Source organism: Artemia sp. Qi Xiang Cuo, chromosome 11 (genome assembly GCF_049724085.1).
Source record: "Artemia sp. Qi Xiang Cuo chromosome 11, ASM4972408v1, whole genome shotgun sequence".
Lineage (NCBI taxonomy): Eukaryota > Metazoa > Arthropoda > Branchiopoda > Anostraca > Artemiidae > Artemia > Artemia sp. Qi Xiang Cuo.
Genome location: NC_142804.1, coordinates 27,811,987 through 27,831,731, shown reverse-complemented (window position 1 = coordinate 27,831,731; position 19,745 = coordinate 27,811,987). Strand labels below are relative to the sequence as shown.

Below are 19,745 nucleotides of genomic sequence, written 5' to 3'. Positions count from 1 at the left end.
TCAGCTTCGAAGGAGGAAGTAAGGGCTGCTGGAGAAGATGCTCTGCTCATGATATGTGGCTCATCAAAAGGTGGAGACCTGAATGAACTCAGCAGGAAAGTTTTTAAAAAGATGTTGACCACTGCTAGCACGTTCGTCCACCCAGAATAGTTACCACCAACTTCTGATGCGGCTAAATTCCACAGTTACAGGGTTTTCTACCAAGTTCAGGTATAGAGTGGAGTTCCTGATTCTGAACTTAAAGCCGAGGAATGGGGTTGGAGTCAAAAGATGAATGGGGTTGGAGTCAAGAAGTCATAAAGATGACTTCTTGCATCTATTGACTACTGACGTCCTACCAGCCCCTCATCTGCTTCTGAAAATCGTGAAGTGCTCCTGTCAACTGGAATGTAACTCAACGAGATATAGCTGCTTTAAAAAAGGCTTAGCTTGCACTGCAGCGTGTAAAACCTGCAAAGGAACAGCATGTTCTAACTCTCTCAGAATCGAAAGCTATAACGATGAGGAGAACGTCGAAACTTAGATATCTGAATTAAAAGAATAAGTTGTGAATACTAGTCGGAGTTTAATTCTGTCTTTCAAATGTTCACGAAGTTGATTCGATAATTTTATCAGTTGTGAAGACTAGTCAGTGTGTTGATAATAGTTTATTCTAAGAGGGATTTTAAATGTCGGCCGCTAAAAACTAGTTTCATAGATGATTTCCCTTTTCTAATATTTTTAATGTTTTAATAAACATCTTGCACTCACTTTTTCTAGGCCGATCCATCAGGTGATGGAGCCATCCAGCGACGATCAGATTCAGGCTAACTAATTATTAGATCTCAAAACCGACAATTTGGCCGGCGAAAGAAGATGTGGTAGAATAAAATGTGGGCCACGACGACGAGGAGCGTAAAAATCTCATATTGACGATTATGAAACTGTTTTATATACCGTACGCCAAATTTGACTCCATTTTCACACTCATCTCGTCTTTTTACATCGGAATATTAATTCAGTTCAAGAAAAACGAACAATTACCGGAACTTAATTTTTTTTTTTTTTTTTTTTTTTGTTAGGAAAGTGTCAAAACTGACACGATACGCAAAAAAAAAAAAAAAAAAAAAAAAAAAAAAACAGTTTTGCATCGACCTAGAATGTGTAACTTTGGATATGTTGTTCAGCTTTTTTTCCTCTATAACAAGTAGAGTATAATGTAAAAATCATTTCTGTTGCAATTTATTTTTACCGACAATTGACGAAACGGTGGACAATAAGTGTTGAAAAACATGTCAAATGAAAATAAAAAGTACATATTGATGATTATGAGACGAGTTTTCTAGTAGACATTACATCAGGTTAAATTGATTTTTGGGCTCAGCTCATCATTTTATGTCAGAATAGTTGCCTTCTGATAGTAGGGTGAAAAAGAGGTTACAACAATGATAAGGTTAAAATGATTATTAAACTTTTTTCTGGTATATTGCACATAAAATTTGCTCTCATTTTTGGGCTCAGCTCTTCATTTTACATCGGGATGATACTTCATATACAGGAAAACGAACATTTACTAACAGTTCATTTTTTTTTAGAGAAAACTGAAAAAGTTGACACGAAAAGCAAACAAAACTAGAGTTTCGTCGACCAAGAATGTGCAACTTTGGATCTGTTGTTAAGCTTTTTTTTTTTCTACAACATGGTGTAAAAATCATTTCTGTTGCAATTTGTTTGGGGTCAAACTCTAGTTTGCCTGTAGTAAGATTCTGATACCTTTTATCCTCGTTTTTGTCCTGGTCCTGCTATCACGATCATTTCATCCAAGTCTTTGACTATTGAGCGAAAAGTAATTTTGGCGAAAGGCCGAAATTTTGCTTTCCTTCATCGGTTCCTTATTCTAAAATAATGTCCAAGGTAGAGGCTGGTATTATGTTCTCTATTGATAAAGCTGAAGCACCACAAGAACTTAGAGCCGAAATCGTGAAACATTTAAACAAATTTGATAAGAAATAAATTGGGAATAGCACCACCAAAAATGACGTAAAGAACAGTTTTAAAACAAGATAAAGACCTTATCATCACCAAAGCTGATAAAGGCAACACAATCGTCATAATGGATAACAGTGATTATGAACAAATAATGAAAGCAATTATCTTAGAGAGATTACTTACAAAAAAATGGGTTTTGATCCCACAGAAAAATACACGAAAGAATCACGACATCGAAGTACTCAAAAACAACTTACAATTAACCCTTCCATTTAAACAATAAATTTTTCCTTAGAGGTTGTTCAGCACCGAAAATTTATGGTTTGCCAGAGATGCACAAGAATAATGCTCTTTGCCCTATTCTATCATCTATTCATTCCCCGGTTTCTAAATTAGGAAAATTTTTGACACCTTAGAACAGGCCCGTACGTAGGATTTTTTTTTGGGGGGGGGTAGTGAGTTTTTCTAAATTAAGATAAAAACTGCGAAGAAATTGAAAAAATAGGATTTAGGAGGAGGTTCTAGCAAAAATTATTTATAATTTTTCTAGCAAAAATAGCGTAAATTCAGGGATCCACAAGACTGTTGACAACCATTTTAAGAAAAATGGTTGTCAACAGCATTTTGTCCGCTTTTGGGGACTCAAAGATCTTGTTTAGAAAATCAGTTTATGCTGTAAACAAATTAAAAAATCGTCACATAGACTACAATACAATTCTCTGTAGTTTTGATGTTGTATCTATGTACACAAATTGTGATGCAAAAAAATGTGAATTTATATTAAAAAATAAAATAGAAAAACATTTTGAATTGATACAAGATGTAACTTTGGCAAGCAGGGGCGTCGAAGTCATTATGAAATTGGTTGTGTTGGCCAACAAGTATTCCTTTTATTTCGGTTTTAGAGGAGAATTTTATCAACAGGTCTTCGGTTTAGCAATGGACGCTCCTCTAAGTCCAATCTTGACTAATTTATTTTTGGATTCTGTAGAAATGTCCGATATTCATTGTCTTCCTCTGTCTCCTTGTTTCTGGGGTAGGTTTATGGATGATGTTTTATGCTTTTGGGAACATGGGATTGGATTCCATAAATTTGTTTCTTGACAATTTAAACATGTTTGACATAAATATTAAATTTACTCTAGAGCTAGAAAAACAAGATAGGCTACCCTTTTTAGATATTTTATTAATAAAAAGTGATAATGGTTTACTTTTTTCAGTTTATAGAAAACCAACTCAAAATTACAGGTATTTAAATTTTCGTTCATCTCATCCAATTTCAGTAAAAAAGGGAAAAGTCATGTCATTGGTTGATAGAGTTTTTAAAATTTGTTCCCCGGAGTATATTGATAGCGAACTATTGTATTTGAGGGGTACTTTATTTTGCAACGGTATCCTGTAAAATTTGCAAATGAAATAATACAGAAAAGACAGAGTAAGCATGAAAAAAGTAATAAAAACGAAGTTTCTCAACTTTTGGACCCTACAATAGATGTTTCATTACCTTACATACTAATTCTTGGGGGGAATATTAAACGGACTTTACTGAAACATAATGTTTCAAATTAACTTTGAGTAACTTTCTAAATTCCGGAAAAGATATAACACGTAATAGTTTGGCAAGTGGAGCGTACAGCATCCCTTGCTCTTGCGGAAGATTCTACATCGGTCGAACACACCAGCACTTTGTGGAACGATTTATTGAGCACCAGAATTCTATACAAAATGCTCTAAAATTTAAAAAACATCCACAAACTTTTCTCCAGTAAAATTCGAATGAATTTACTGAAAAAAAGTGCAATGTCAGTTTAATATACATATGCTGATATTTATTCCTTAAATCTTAATTAATTTTTGATTTCTTAAAGTAAAAAAAATTAAAACATTTAAAAGAATTTTTTCAGTAAAGTACAAATTATATTCTGGCTTGTAGAAAGTATAGGGTTTTAGAACCATACTCATATTAATTTCTGCTCGTTTTTAGTTTGACTCTGTTATTTATTTTAATTTCTGTTTGTTTTGGGTTTCATTTATTTATTGATACTGATTTTTAGTAGGTGTATGCTTGGTAAGTTATTTGATTCTATTTTTGTTCATTTTTGGTTTAATGGAGTTCTTTAGTTTTTTTTTGAAAAACTTATTTTGCGGAAAAAGTTTTTCTTAATTAAGTTTTGTTCGTTTTATATTGACTTAGTCTTTTTCAGGGAAAAAGACTGAGCTTCTTCTAAAGTTAAACAACCATTCCTTCCATAAAAACCTTAAATACCCCCTGGGCATAACTTACAACCCTTGCCCCAAACCTCTGAGGTTTGTTTCAACCCCAAAAGCCTTGTTATATGATATTTTGACTATTATGAATAGAATGCCTATCTCGAAATTTATATTAGATACATTTCGAGACAATACGACGTCTGTGTGTGTGTGTGGGGGGGGTAGCTGCCCTCCGAACATTTTGAATCTTAAAAAAAACGATAGAACGTCTGATTACCGATCCAATGAGCCCCCTCCGAATCTAATATTACCATCTTTTCTATAAAAACAATATATGCCCCCAGGGCATAACCTACTACCCTTGCTCTGAGGGCTGGGGGGATTTATTATCCTCAAAGACGTAATTTCCAGACCTTCCTAATATGTTGAACAAAATGGCTATATCAAAATTTTGTTTGGAAGTGTTTAGGGAGATGATTGGCATTGAGGGGGGGGGGCATTTGCCCTCTCATCGCTTCCGATAAATAATAAAGGCACTAGTCCTCACAATTTCAAATCGAATGAGCCGTTTTTGAAGCTTCTACTACAAAACTTTCTATAAAAAACATTATATACCCCAAGGGCATAACTTACAACCCTTGTCCTGAGGGCTATGGGGGGGAGGGTTGTCATCTTCAAAGACATAATTTCGATAGCTTTCAACTACGTTGAACACAAAGGCCATATAAAAATGTTGATCGGAAATGTTTGGGGAAATGATGGGCGTGGGGGGATTCTTCCTCCGATTACTTTCGACTATTAAAAAAGGCAAAAGTCCTCTCAATTTAAAATCAAATAAGCCCTTTTTGAAGTTTTTACGACAGCACTTGTTATAAAAACCTTATATGCCCCCAGGACATAACTGACAACCTAACCCCTGAAGGCTGTGGGGGGATGGTGTCATACTTAAAGGCATAATTTCTAGGCCTTTCGACTACGTTCAACAAAATGGCTATATCGAAATGTTGATTGGAAGTGTTTGGGGAAATGCTGAGCGTGGGGGGGGGGGGCACTCGCACTCCGATCGCTTTTGACCATTAATTAGCGCACTAGACCTCTCAATTCCCAATTGAATGAGCCCTTTTTGAAGTTTTTACGACAACGCTTTCTATAAAAACATTGTATGACCCCAGGGCATAGCTTAAAACTTTGGCCCTTGGAGCTTTGGGGGGGGGGTTGTCATCCTCAAAGACATAATTTCCGGACCTTTCAACTACGTTGAACAAAATGTCTATCTCAAAATTTTGATTGTATTCGGGGAAATGGTGGAAGTGATAGGGGGGTAGTTACCCTCCAATCACTTTTGACTATTAAAAAGGGCAGTAGCCCTTTCAATTTCCAATCGAATGAGCCCTTTTTGAACAAAATGGCTATCTCAAAATTTTCACTGGATGTGTTTGGGGGAATGGTGGGAATACGAGGGGGGTTAGTTGCTTTCAATCATTTTCTACTATAATAAAGGGCACTAGCCCTTTCAATTTCCAATTGAATGAGCCCTTTTTGAAGTTTCTACGACAATCCTTTCTATAAAAACCTTATATGCCCGGGCAGGGCATAACTTACAACCCCTACCCTGAGGGCTGGGGGGGGGTCGTTGTAATCCTCAAAGACCTAATTTCCAGAACTTTCAGCCACGTTGAACAAAATGGCAAAATTGATTTGATGTGTTTTGGGAAATGATGGGCGTGATAGGGGGTTAGCTCACCTGCAATTACTTTCGACTATTAAAAAGGGAACTAGTCCTTTCAATCTCCAATAGAACGAGAACTTTTTGAAGTTTCTACGACAAAGCTATAAAAACCTTATATGCCCCAAGGGCATAGATTACAACCCTTGCCCTGAGGGTTGTTGGTGGGGAGGGGGTGTCATCCTCAAAGACCTAATTTCCAGAACTTCAAACTACTTTAAACAAAATGACTATCTCTAAATTTTAATTGAATGTGTTTAAGGAAATGTTGGGCGTGACAGGGGGTTAGCTGCCCTCAAATCACTTTTTATTAGGGCTAGTGCGAAAAAGCGCACTAGCCCTTCCAATTTCCAATCAAATGAGCCCTTTTTGAAGTTTCTACAACTGCGCTTTATATAAAAACCTTATATGCCCCCAGGGCATAACTTACAACCCTTACCCTGAGGGCTGTGGGGGGAGTGTCCTCCTTAAAGACATAATTTCCAGAACTTTCAATTACATTGAAAAAAAAATGGTTATCTAAAAATTTTGATTGGATGTGTTTGGGGAAATGGTGGGCGTAAGAGGGGGGTTAGTTGCCCTCCAATCACTTTCTATTATTACAAAGGGCACTAGCCCTTTCAATTTTCAATCGAATGATCCCCTTTTGAAGTTTCTACAGCAGCCCTTTCTATAAAAACCTTATATGTCCCCCAGGGTATAACTTACAACCCTTGCCCTGAGGGCTGTAGGGGGGGGGGGTGTAATCCTCAAAGACATAATTTCCAGAACTTTCAACTACGCTGAACAAAATGTCTATCTCAATATTTTGATTGGATGTATTTGGGGAAATGGTGGGCGTGAGAGGGGGATTGTTGCCCTCCAATCACTTTCGACAATTAAAAAGGGCACTAGTTCTTTCAATTTCCAATCGAATGAGCCCTTTTTGAAGTTTCTACGACAAAACTTTCTATAAAAGCCTTAAATACCCCCAGGGCATAACTTAAAACCCTTGCCCTGAGGGTTGTGTGGGGTTTTCATCCTCAAAGACCTACTTTCTAGAATTTTCAACTAAGTTGAAAAAAATGGCTATCTCTAAAATTTTGAATGGATGTGTTTGGGAAAAAGGTGGGCGTGAAAGGGGGGCTAGTTGCCTTCCAATCACTTTTGACTATTAAAAAGAGCACTTGTTCTTTCAATTTCCAATCGAATGAGCCCTTTTTGAAGTTTCTACGACAGCCCTTACTATTAAAACCTTATCTGCCCCCCGGGCATAACTAACAACCCCTACCCTGAGGGCTGTGGGGGGGGGAGGGTGTTTTCATCCCCAAAGACCTAATTTCTAGAACTTTCAGCAACGTTGAACATAATGGCTATCTAAGAAATTTAATTAAATGTGTTTGGGGAAATGGTGGACGTGATAGGGGGTTTGTTTCCCTCCAATTACTTTCGACTTTTAAAAATGGCACTAGCCCTTTCAATTTCCAATTGAATGAACCCTTTTTGAAGTTTCTATGACAATACAATCTATAAAATCCTTATATGCCCCCAGAGCATAACTTACAACTCTTGCCCTGAGGGGTGTGGGGGGGGGGGGTTTGTCATCCTCAAAGACATAATTTCCAGAACTTTCAATTATATTGAGCCGATGGCTATCTCACAATTTTGATTGGATGTGTCTGGGGGAATGGTAGGCATGAGAGGGGGGTTAGTTACTCTCCGATCAGTTTCGACTATAAAAAAGGGCACTAGCCCTTTGAATTTCCAATCGAACAAGCCCTTTTTGAAGTTTCTATGACAACGCTTTCTACGAAAACTTTATATGCCCCCATGGCATAACTTACAACCCTTTCCCTGAGGGATGTGGGGGGAGTGTCCCCCTCAAAGACAAAATTTCCATATCTTTCCACTACGTGGAACAAAATGGCTATCTCAAAATTTTAATGGTAGGTTTTAGGGGAAATGGTGGATGTAGAAGGAGTTTTAGCTGCCATCCCAACACATTAGTCTATTAAAAAGAGCACATTAACTTCCAATTTCCAGTCAAATCAGGGCTTCTCGAAGCTTCTACTACAGATTCTTTTATACGAAATGTCCTAGTCTAATAAAGTATTGCAAAATGTCCCACGGGTTGGTTTAAATAACAAACTTAAGCGAATAGAAGCATCAAAAGCTTTGCATAAGATTATGTTGCAATAAATTATTCCTAATTCATTTGCCATTTTAAAATGTTTAATACAGTTACTTTTGCGAGGTGGTTTCACGAAAGTAGCTTCAGATTATAAATATTATATATTTTAGGTTAGTCTATTTTAGTTTTATATATACTTTTTAGTTTTAGTTTTTTTCTACGCTGAAGACGCCTTGTTAGATACGAGCGAAATATTCTTTTTGTTTTTTCGTTCGTTTTCATTTACTGGCCATAGACCCGTTTGTCGTCTTTATATTTATTTGTCTTTCTGTCATGGCTGGCCAGTTCGGCTTTAGATCTTTTATAAAGCAAGATACTAAATTTGGTTGTTCTTGAAGGACGGAGAGACTGATTTTTGCCTTGAAAACAACATCCCAGTATGAAGGAGAATTCAAGACAAGGCAATTGAAATCTCTTGAACAATCGAAAACCATACTTCGAGAAACTAATATTTTCAATAGATTTCATTCTTCAGTAAGAGAAAAATGAATCTTACCAGGCATGAATACAAGTATATCTCCAGGGTTTCCAGTTAAATGTATTTGAATAGTTTGCTTGACGGCCGCATCTACATAGTCTTCAACAGAGTTTTTCGCAAAAAGTAGGTCAACAGGAAAGGTTCTACCAGGAATATTGAAAGTTGGAACTTCACCAAAGAAATTTGAAAATTTTGATGCGTCCATGGTTGCTGATGTGACGATAAGCTTCAAATCCTGTCGGCGACCTAAAACAGAAAAAAAATAGAATTTAAGGGAGAGTTCAATTAAAAAAGTATTTTAAAAGACAGTTCAATTAAAAAAGTAATTTTATTAAATAATTTAATTATTAAAAAAGTAATATTTTTAAAGAGGAGTGCTCTAGTCATAGAAATCCAACAAAATAAAAAAAAATGGCTTATGAGAATCAGCATGCAGCATTCGTAAGAAATCAGTATTCCCCTGCTTAATCAGAAAAGTAGGGAAATAAAACGAAAGAACTAATTTTTATTTATCAAAGAACAGCCTCACAAATACAGGGCGTAAAACAAAGAAGTCTGAAAGACCCTTGAGACCATAAAAAAACAAACAACAACAGCAGAAAAACTCGTCACCTCTTAATTTTTTGTCGCAGCCGGTGTTACACGGCTACATACACACTGAAGCCCTTTTATAGGGGGTCAACACACGGAAAACCAGCCCACGTTGAGTACAAACTCCACCAAGTCCTGTGAGGACTTTAAATCTGTATGATTAGAGGGCCCAAAGTGGTGCTTCTGGTTGTGCCCCTTCCAATACCCCTTAACTTCGCACATACAGACATCTTGAAGATAATTTAAGGACTGTTTAGTGAATGGTCCTAAACGATTATGTTTCCAATCGTAGAAAATCCTTAAGATCGTAGTATGATAATTTAAATACTATGCAGATATAAGAACGGGCATACTTTTAATTAAGACAATTGAGAATCAGAAAAAAATATGCGTATTTACTAATAAAAGTCCTAACATTTAAGATTCAAATCTGAAAGCATTAAGAACGAGAAAAAGAAACCTAGATGGATCAGTCAACACACAGTAGAAAGTTAAATTAAAAGCATATTTAGAGAACTCTATATTAAAAGAAGAAAAAACGAAACAAACTCAAGTACGATAAACTAAAGTTGTTGCTTTCAAAAACCTGCTTAAAAAAAAAAAAAAAAAAAAAAAAAAAAAAAAAAAAAAAAAAAAACTTAGCCTTTTTCAATCAAATATATACTTTTGAGGAGACAACCTACCAACGACATCTCTAAGGAGACCAAAAAGTACATCAGTATTCAGAGATCTTTCGTGTGCTTCGTCCATAATTATAGCGCTGTAATGGTCCAAATCCGGTTCTCTCAGAGATTCTCGTAATAGAATGCCATCTGTCATATATTTGATGACTGTATCAGGTGAAGTGCAATCTTCAAATCGAATAGAATACCCTACTTCTTTTCCCAGTTCCACATTCATTTCGTCTGAAACACGTTTAGCAACACTCATCGCTGCAACACGACGAGGTTGTGTGCACCCCACCATGCCGTACTTAGTATAACCTGAAATAATAGAGTCACTAAACATAAATAAATGGGTCACTGGCAAAAATTGAATTTTTCTTGAAAATTTGAAATCAAGCCAAGACAGCAATTCCGTGGAACTTTTGAAGTCAATTTTAGAAATAAAAGAGAAAAGAACACTACACCCCGACACCATGTCAGCGGATGGACCAAATGCTATCAACGAGAGGCCCGGTTGACTACTGTTGAAGTATCACTTCACCGCTGATGCGTCGCCGCCGGCAGAGGCGGCGGCGTTTGGCCGACTTCAAATTAATTTTTCTAGAATTCTTTATTGCGTCAACCGCAAAGTCGGAGCTTTTGTTTTCTCGTGTGGTTTAGTATTTCGATTTTCCTGATTAGAAATCAAGCAGGGCTTACACTATCCCCGAATTTTCGGGTATTTCCCCGAAAATCCATGCGTCACACCGAAAAAAAATTTGGTTCCCCGAATCCCCGAAAATCACGGTGCCACCCCTAGCGATTTATCACCAGTGACTTTCCCTGCCAAATATTACTTTGTATACCATAATTCTTCACTATTCTCTTGTTCGTTAATTTTCCTCTCTTTTGTTACTTTGCATAAAAACCAGACAGATGCAATATCCAATTGCAAATATTGCAATATACACAGTTCTTCATATGTTGACAAAAAAAGTATTGTCTTTATGAAATGAGTTTAAATCATTTCGAATGCAGTTTCCCAATCGCTGTTTCTTACATCATTCGTAGTCAAGAATTTTATTTTCAAGTTGAATAGAATTATAGAACGCATTCACTACTATACAGCTTCAGCTGGATTTTGAAATTGACAGCCGACAGATTGTTTCTACAGTTGAATTGTAAGTTGGCAAAATTTTTTTTTCTTTTGCTGTTTTTAGATAAGATTTTCTTAATGTTTAATAATCTATTGTTGAATGCCTAATATATTAAAGAAAATACATTATTTTTTTTGAAAAAATTTACCCCCCGCCCCCCCCCGAACAAATAACATTCTTTTGAGAAAAAATTTAGCGTCAGACTAGGCTATTTACAGGGTTGGGTAATTAAAGATTTACACAACCTCAATCAAAAATATATGATTCATAAAAAAATCGTAAATTTTTGAATATAAGGGGGGGGGAGATTGGGGGCTATCATTTTCAAATGATAATGACTCATTTTTTTTTATTAAAAGCAGGGATGCCAAAAACATAATTATCTTTTTCATTTAAAGTAGAGACGGAAGAAAATTATATCAAATTCCCTCGGAAATCATTGAAATATATTGATAGACCCAGGGCCCCCCATTGGGACTTGTTCATTGTATTGGGTATTTTGCTATTTCTCTTAGGCTACTGGCCTAATTTGGCTTTTGTGTGTGCTCCCTTTTAATTAGATTCTTTGGATCTTATTTGAAAGACACGGCAAATCTATGACTCCGATATCCAATATGGATTAATCTATATAATTATTGGAAATCTGTGTTTTCCAATAATTTGAGGTATATCTGAATAATTTCGACATTTTTGTTAATGTCTTTGTGCCCCTTTATTCATATCCTCATTTTTTTTTCAAGGAAAGCTGAGCTGTTTAAAATTATTTCGCGTATTTGCTTGGACAATATAGTGACCTAGGGAATTATTAAGTAATTTTTTTTTTTAATTTAAAGCTAATATTGCATCAAATTAAAGTGACCTCCAGAGGGGGGGGGTAGGGAGCGGTTTAATTTAAATGATAGTATATTGAATTTTTTTTATGTAACGCAGGGATACGAATAAGTTTTTTTTAATTTAAAGCAGAGACGGCATCCTATCAAGGTGGTATCCAGAGGTGGGGGTTGGGTAGGGTAGGGAGCTATCATATTTGAATGATAATACCTCGAACTTTTTTTTTGAAAGCAGGGATGCCAATAAGGCATCCCTTAATTTTTTTTAAAGCAGAGACGATATCCTATCAAGATGGTACCCAGCGGGTGGGGGGGCATAGGGAGTTATTATATTTAAGTGATAGTAGCCTACCTTGATTTTTTTTTTTATTGAAAGCAGGGATGCCAAAAAGTTGAAAAGTTGACAAAAATTAACAAGATTTTCGTGAGATATACTTGATACAGCCCTTGTATAGTTTTATCGTTCCAAGGGAAAGGGACACATGCGTCCAACCCTTTTTTTTCTTATTGATGAAACGAGTTTACTTTGAAAACATTCATTCATAAGTACCAGGCAGATTCACACTAAAATGAATTGGTGGGACGAAAGCGATATCGAAATCCCCACCTAACGTTGCGCTCGAGTGACAATGGCGCCCTTGGTCCAGTGCCCAAGTTACATTAAAAGGCCAGGTCATAATAAAAGCTTTCAATTTGGGAGGTTCAAGGAGGAGTCTTTGACAGTCTTATGACCTCAGGGTACTATATGTTGCAACATTCTTACATATCTACAGTGGTTTAAAAAATTCGATCACCCCACAAATGATGACCAAAAATATGCACAAATATAACAAATGTAACGTTTGGAATATTATAACACTTTTTTCAAAGCTTTGAAGAAAAGCAAAAAAGGCTAAACACCCCTAACTACGCTTGAAAGCTATTTTAAAAAGAAACCCTTTGGAGATTTCCATTGATATGACCATAACAGAAGCTTTGAGCCTGGGTGGGGAGTCTTTGAGTATTTTGACCACAGGTGACTTATTGTTGCGACTTTCTGAAATTTGGTAATTTTTGTGAGCATTTGGAAATCAAAGCTTAAACTTAATAACTGATACTAAGTCTCCAACATTTTGCTTGGATTATAAGTGACGAACTAGGATGAAAATCTCAACATCTTCCTGGAGCTCCTTCCGTCTGCTTAATATTTAATTTAATTACATTTAAAACGGATGAGCTTTTAATTTTTTACCTAAGAAAATAGCTGGCACTTCATTTTTCTTCATACCGAATAAACCATTAAGTGTTTTTTGTTTCATTCTAATTGAACTGTTCTAATGTGAAGTGTTCATCATGTATTTTTCAATTTGATAAATTTACTCCTTTTAGATGCAGTTTATAATTTAGCTGATATTAGATAGTTATGAGTTTATAATTTGGAATGAATCCCCACTAGAAAAAATGAATAATATCCAAAAGAGCAGCCAAAACCAATAAAAAACCAGCAGTTCAGCCTTAGCCTACATGACATATTATATAAACGAGCCAAAAAAAACTTTAAAACGCATTTTTTTTAAATTGCTTATAAAAACCAGCTTTTAACCCAAGGAAGGCTTTTTAGGAATCCAAAAGAGCAAAAAAAAAAACAAACAATATCAAAGTTATCAATCTCAACTGTTTTAAAGGTGACAAAAAAGATATAGACAAAGGGCATTATGAAAAAATTAAGCTTCTAAGTCCAAACTTACATTCAAAGTTTTTACCCAGAAAACTGACGAATTGTATGGTACGGTATTTGAAGTTTTGTAAGTAGTAATACTCGATGAAAAAAAACTACTAATTTTGATAATTATTTACGTTAAGATAATAGCTAATAGATACTTCAAATATTATGCAAGGGTTCTGAAACGCCACAGCCATTTCGTTTCTACCAGATTTCTACTTCTCTTGATGAATAACGAAGAAGACCAGTTTTCAGCCAGCGACTTGTAAAGTTTTGAACTCATTAATAGGCTCGAATCTGTTGTAAATTTAAGCTGTGATTTGAGAAAGACTGATGAAAACATTAATGTTTGCGGTAAACATTGATCGCGCCGGCGGCGCAACGCCGACATCTTACCGGTGGCGCGTTGGCGGCGCGCAGTTTTAGGCCCCGCAGCCGCCGGTCTTCCCTCATCGGCGCGGCGCTGGGGTCTAACTATATCATTTCAATTATAACAGTGATAATAAGACGCATGAGTCATAGTTAACCTGAGCAGAAAACCCAAAAGTTTGGGGAACTAATCAAAGAAGAAACTCCAGTTCGTTTCTGCTAAAAAAAATAATGAAACGAATAACACTATTCAGCATTACTCAGTAGAATAATTAATTTAGTCATGAAAACCTGAATAAAACATTTTTGCAATTTTTTTCTTTTTTCGCATGATATTAGAATAAAGCATGGTTGCCACCAGGGCCAGATTTAAAGCTGTGACGCTTCTAGGCCCAAGCGTTTTTGCCGCTCTGTTTTGGCAAGATTTTCGGGGAAATTCCCGAGAATTCGGAGATACGAGAGTACTAAACCGAACGCAACTGATGAGTCAAAAGTAATGAAAGAGAGAGAGGTGACACCGAACTCTCAGCTGCCATTCTAGGTAGAAATCTGACAGTTTATAACTGACTAGAGAATTTCTATGTTGTTTTAAAATCACTTTTCTGTGACTAGGCAGCGCGGTGGCAGAGTGCACCAGACGCTTTGACGTAAATCACATCAGTCCAGTTTTGTTTGGAAAAAATCCCTTCGTGATAATTTATTGCACCCCTAGCATTGTGAGCCCCTAGACCCAGGCCTAGTGGGCCAATAGGTAAATTTGGCTCTGGTTTCCACTAGGATAAGTACTATTGAAGTCTGTAAATCACAAATGAATTGAAGTGGAAGCGAAATTCTCCTCCATCAAAAACATACTTTCACATTTGTAGAAAAACTTTAATTATCAGAACAACAAAATAAAAGATTTTAATTCTAAAAAGAGGTTAATCGAAAGGCACATTACCGCACAACTTAGGGTAAATCTAAAGAAGATAGTGGATACAAACAACGAGTAACAGCTGATAAGTTCTTCTCCCGCGCTGCAAGAAGATCTGACGTTATACATACCCTAACAAACCCTAACTATTTTATACTAAAGAAAAAACAGGTTTAAAAAAGAAAAATCAAATTATGTAAATGAACATTGAATTCAAATAAGCCTGGACTTTCAATTAAGATTCAGATTTCAATAAACTAGAATTATGCTTGTTTTGAAAATTTTTAGTTCTGCTGGATTACACAGTATTGTCAGTGACACTAGGGATTTTTGTAATTCCTATTAAAATGCCACACTTTCATCTTTAATCAGTTTTCCACTCTCTCAGTTGGGAAATAAAACCACATCAGTTCATTTCAAACAGAACATGCATCATTCAACAATTTCATTTCTGAGCCAATTCTTTTTTTGTGGTAGATCTGGTCGTTCTTTTTTTTTTTTTTTTTTTTTTTTTTTTTTTTTTTTTTTTTTTTGGTCGTGTTTATCGTACAGCTTAAGACATACTGTTTTTTTTTGTTTTTGTGTTTTTTCTAGTTCAATACATCATCGATTTTTCTACTTTAAATCATATGCAGCAGAAAATATGCTAAAGAGTTTCAAATAGCTGAACAGTAAAACCATGAAACATTTTTCTTCCTAAAAAGAATATAGCGTTATAGAATTCTGGCCTTGTTCCACTGACTAGTTCAGAAGCTGAAGATCAAGGAATAATTGTCAATAATCGTGATTAAATATATTTTTTTTCAAATTGTGGAACATTCGAAATAAAACAAAACTGAGAAAATTTTCTAATTTTTAAAAAAAAACTACAATTCTACAATCTAACTGTCACACGCACAACTTCCAATTTAATTACTGGAGATTTTTGGAAGACAACAGCGACAATAATTTGAATGATCATGGTCCATGCAATATTTTGAACAAAAATAAACAATAATATTGTTTTTGTTCACAACAATAATAACAGTAATAAACAATAATAACCAACGGTAATATTGTTTTTGTTCAAAAAGAAAGAAACAATAATATAAAAAAAAACGCAATTATACAATCTAACAGTCGCACACACGACTTTCATCTTTATAAATGATTACAGTATAATTCACATTAGTGAAGAAATTGAAAAACAACACGTGTTTAGTTCTGCCCCATACCACTGGATAGTGCCACATTCTCTAAATACCACAGGAAGTTAATTGAACTCAACAGGTTCAATAATTTGAATGATCTGTGGGGCAACTACTACTAAGAGCTCGTTTCCAACCTTCCCAGGTTGGAAACGAGGTCCCATTTCCAGGGCTCATTTCCGACCTGACCATTCTCCTCTGCATCCTGTAGGAGCCCATGATGTTACTCATTGGATTAATACGATCCATCAGATACAAGACAAATTACAAATTTTATCTAATTTTTGCTCTTCATGAACAAAATGGTGTAACAATGGTATGTTTATTATAAAAAATAGATCACTTTACATTCCCGCATGTTATATTTTGGAAAAATACTATAATTTAAAAAAATAAAGATTTTATCACACAGATCCGTTTATGTTGAAATATTTCAACCCATGTGGCAAAACATATCCGGAAAAGTAAAGTTTGCTTTGGAAAATGGATTTTTCCAATTAATGAATGATGACAAGAGGTTTTGCATAGTAAAAAAGCTGAAATGGGAGCTATATATAGTTAAATCGCCAATTATTAGATTATAAAACGATTTTCATGCTACTTTTTGTGATTTCTCAACGTTTAGGTGAATATTCCTACAAATCCTTTGTGATTTTCCCACAAAGAAATTACACTTTTTGCACTGGGCTTTTCAGAAAATGAAGTACATGGAAATGTAGTGTTAGCTGGAATGACTATGATCTAATATGCAAAAACAAAAAGCCTGAAAAGTGTTGCTAAATATCTATTGAGAAGGAAAAATAAAAGCAAAAGTATCTGAGATTACTCTAGTGAATTTTAACTTTTTAATAAATAAAAGACAAATTTGATCCAAAAATAAGTAAGGAACAATGTTAGAAGTCGAAACAAACAGATATATACCGTTGGGGTGAAGGGAGCAGTCAGCTCTTTATGGAAAAATTTAAATTTATAATACAACATAGCACGAGTGATAAGACGCTTGTTGCTCTGATACGACTTAATATTACAACATCTCTTACGCTGGGTTTATCAAGCAGCTAAGTATTACAGCTTGATTTTCCTATTGAATGCTAGATGGCATTGCAATCTTTTGAAACAAATTTCGTTCAAGTTCCGAGTCCTGTCATTTGTTTATGGCTGACGGATTTTTGATTTTCCAGTAATCCAAAGAATTTTTTCTTTTTAATCCCAGTAGCCACAAGAGGATAATAGCAAAGCTTTAAAATGCGAATGATTTGAAACTATAAAACGTATCAAGTAATAGAATATAATAATAATAAAAAACTTATAAACAAAATTGAATTAGTAACATAAATGCACATATTTAGAGGATATCCTACAATACCATAGTGTACGTCAATGAGTAGCTATTTTAACTTCAGCGTTAGGACATAGGAATTCGTAACAACAACAAATTCGCAGGAATTGGCCTGACGAAAAGATAAGATAAATCGTTCTGCGTTTTGTAGGAAATGAGTAGGGCAGAAGCTTTAAATTGGGTCTTTTCGAAAGAAATGTTTGCCACTGTGTATGCCTTAAGCGGTTTGTTTGTTGTAGCAGTTTTGGCTCTTTTGTCACTTATGCAAAAGAAAACATCAACCTAACAAGAAGTTATGCGAACGAAAACTTCTTTAGCGATTGAAATCTAATCTATGCAAATATTTCTAGTATATCACCAATAGCTGTCCTCACCGAAATAGAAAAGACCCAAAACTAGAATTATGTTGACGATCAAAACTTGTCCATAACAACAAACTAAAAATCCAAATTTAAAGAGCCTTAACTTTCTTACCTCACAAAAGCTCACCCAGACTGGAAAAATTTATTCATTTATGATATCTGTGACGAACCTTGTCAAACCGGAGAAGCGTTAAATTCTTACTTTTTATACTTTTTCTCAGCTTATCTCTAATATTTGACGTAAGTCACCTCTGCTTAATTATCGCAACATATAGAAGGCCTAGAACACAATGAAGAATGAATAATAATGAACTATCGATACAGTTCCCCCGCAAGAGCACCTCTTTACACTGCAACAGTTTTAAGTCTGTAATCAGCTTACATAATAACCAAATTATCGCCTTGGCAAAGAACATGGCCAACATTTGTAAATAGATTTATATTTACAAACAGTCAACGTCAAAAACGATAAATTCTTGTCTTTTTTATATAATGTTGATTCCAATTTTGTCGATATTTTAGTAATTTACCTAAAAATAGTGTGAACTAATCAGGCTCTTTATTTGTAAATTTTATAGATGACACTCTTGCAAAGAAATCGACCAAAGCCGCAACAATGGTATAAAATAAAGTTCGCTCAAATAGACTTTCAGCTTACAAAATCCTTTAAGCAGCAAATAGTAATTATAACTACTCAGAGCATAAAAAGTATTACAAAATACAATGCTTAGAGATAAGTTTGACAAGGAGTCAAATTCACCTTTGACCAGCGAATGTGACTAGTTAAAACCAGTTTTGGCTCATATTAATGTCAAGCCACCCAAAATTCTTGCTTATATACTCTAAGTCTGATTCAATAAACACAACAAACCTTCTTCATGCAAATACTGAGTCAACTGAGTCGTTTTCCCACTACCGGTTTCACCAACAACTATAATTACTTGATTCTCCCGAATAACTTGCAATAAATCTTGCCTTACGGCGAAAACCGGTAGATACTGCCTCTGCTGCTTCATCGTCCTCTTCTTAGCAAATTCGCTTGTCGCTTCATTAGCTCCTTTCATATGTTCAGCGAATCGTTGGCTCTCCTTATAATTTTGCTCACCTTCACCAAACCCCCTTTCCTCTTCTTCTTCCTTCTTAACACCTACAATAATTAATATGAGCAACAATTTCTCGTCTATATTAGTTCAGAAATAGATTGACTATGAAACTGATCAAATATACATCACACAAATAGGATATGTATTAAATTTTGAGCAAGTTGCTTAATTCTGATATAAAGTCAAACTTTCATTAGAGTTTTAAGTTCTTCAGCTGATTTTCCGAAGCTATATTTAGGCGTTTAGTTTGACGAACGACAAAGGAGAATTTTAATTACAGTTTTGTTCCCACCTGATCACATTAAAAGATATTCATTAGTCCACTGGATAATTGAAGAATAATAGCTTCTGTGGCATGTCCTATTTCTTAATTCATTTTGCAATGAGTTTAAAGCTCTTGTGTATTATTGCAACTACGGCGAACATGTGGTATAAGCAAGTTGGGAAAATCTGATCTATCAAGATAATAAAAATGTATCTCTTTTTTAAAAGAAAACATATTAATTATCTCAGTTTCACCCTCAACTTTGAGTGCTTTTTTTAACGTTTACTACAATATTCTTCCCAAACTAATTCTTGTATTATAAATATTAGCTTCTAATTTAAAGTATCCGTATTTTCATTGATTTTTACAACATACATCAGATTTTGACCCAGGAGTTAAGTTATATTCCATAGTTTAACGTATTACCTTCCCTTTCAAGGGATAATGAAGACCATAAAAGTAAGATTACATACCTAAAATGTTTCCAATTTTCGTTCCGGCTAATTCCCAATGCTTCTTCTGAGCTTTTATTCTTTCTTTTTGCTCCCGATAGACCCGAACTACAGCCGACCCTTTTCTTGCAACAACAGCCATATCTGATGTAGGGTCCTAAGTGAAAAAAGCATATCTATGTTTACTTTCTTATCTACCTCCTAATAAATATAATATACAGTACATTAACAAAGCTTTTCAAAATTGAAGAAAGAAGGAAAAAAGATTCGTATCGTCA

General features: G+C 35.1%; 1 protein-coding gene across 1 annotated transcript in view; it reads right to left on the bottom strand.

Annotated features, from left to right (window-relative positions):
- Window positions 1–19,745, bottom strand: part of Prp16 (ATP-dependent RNA helicase l(1)G0007) — a 132,956-nt gene that overhangs the window by 60,054 nt on the left and 53,157 nt on the right. Inside the window, exons 8-11 of the mRNA XM_089096641.1 lie at window positions 19,489–19,624; window positions 18,519–18,794; window positions 9,828–10,127; window positions 8,572–8,799 (exon numbers count right to left, since the gene is read on the bottom strand). Of these exons, the coding sequence (XP_088952767.1) occupies window positions 8,572–8,799; window positions 9,828–10,127; window positions 18,519–18,794; window positions 19,489–19,624 (940 nt within the window). The remainder of the gene's footprint in view (window positions 1–8,571; window positions 8,800–9,827; window positions 10,128–18,518; window positions 18,795–19,488; window positions 19,625–19,745) is intronic.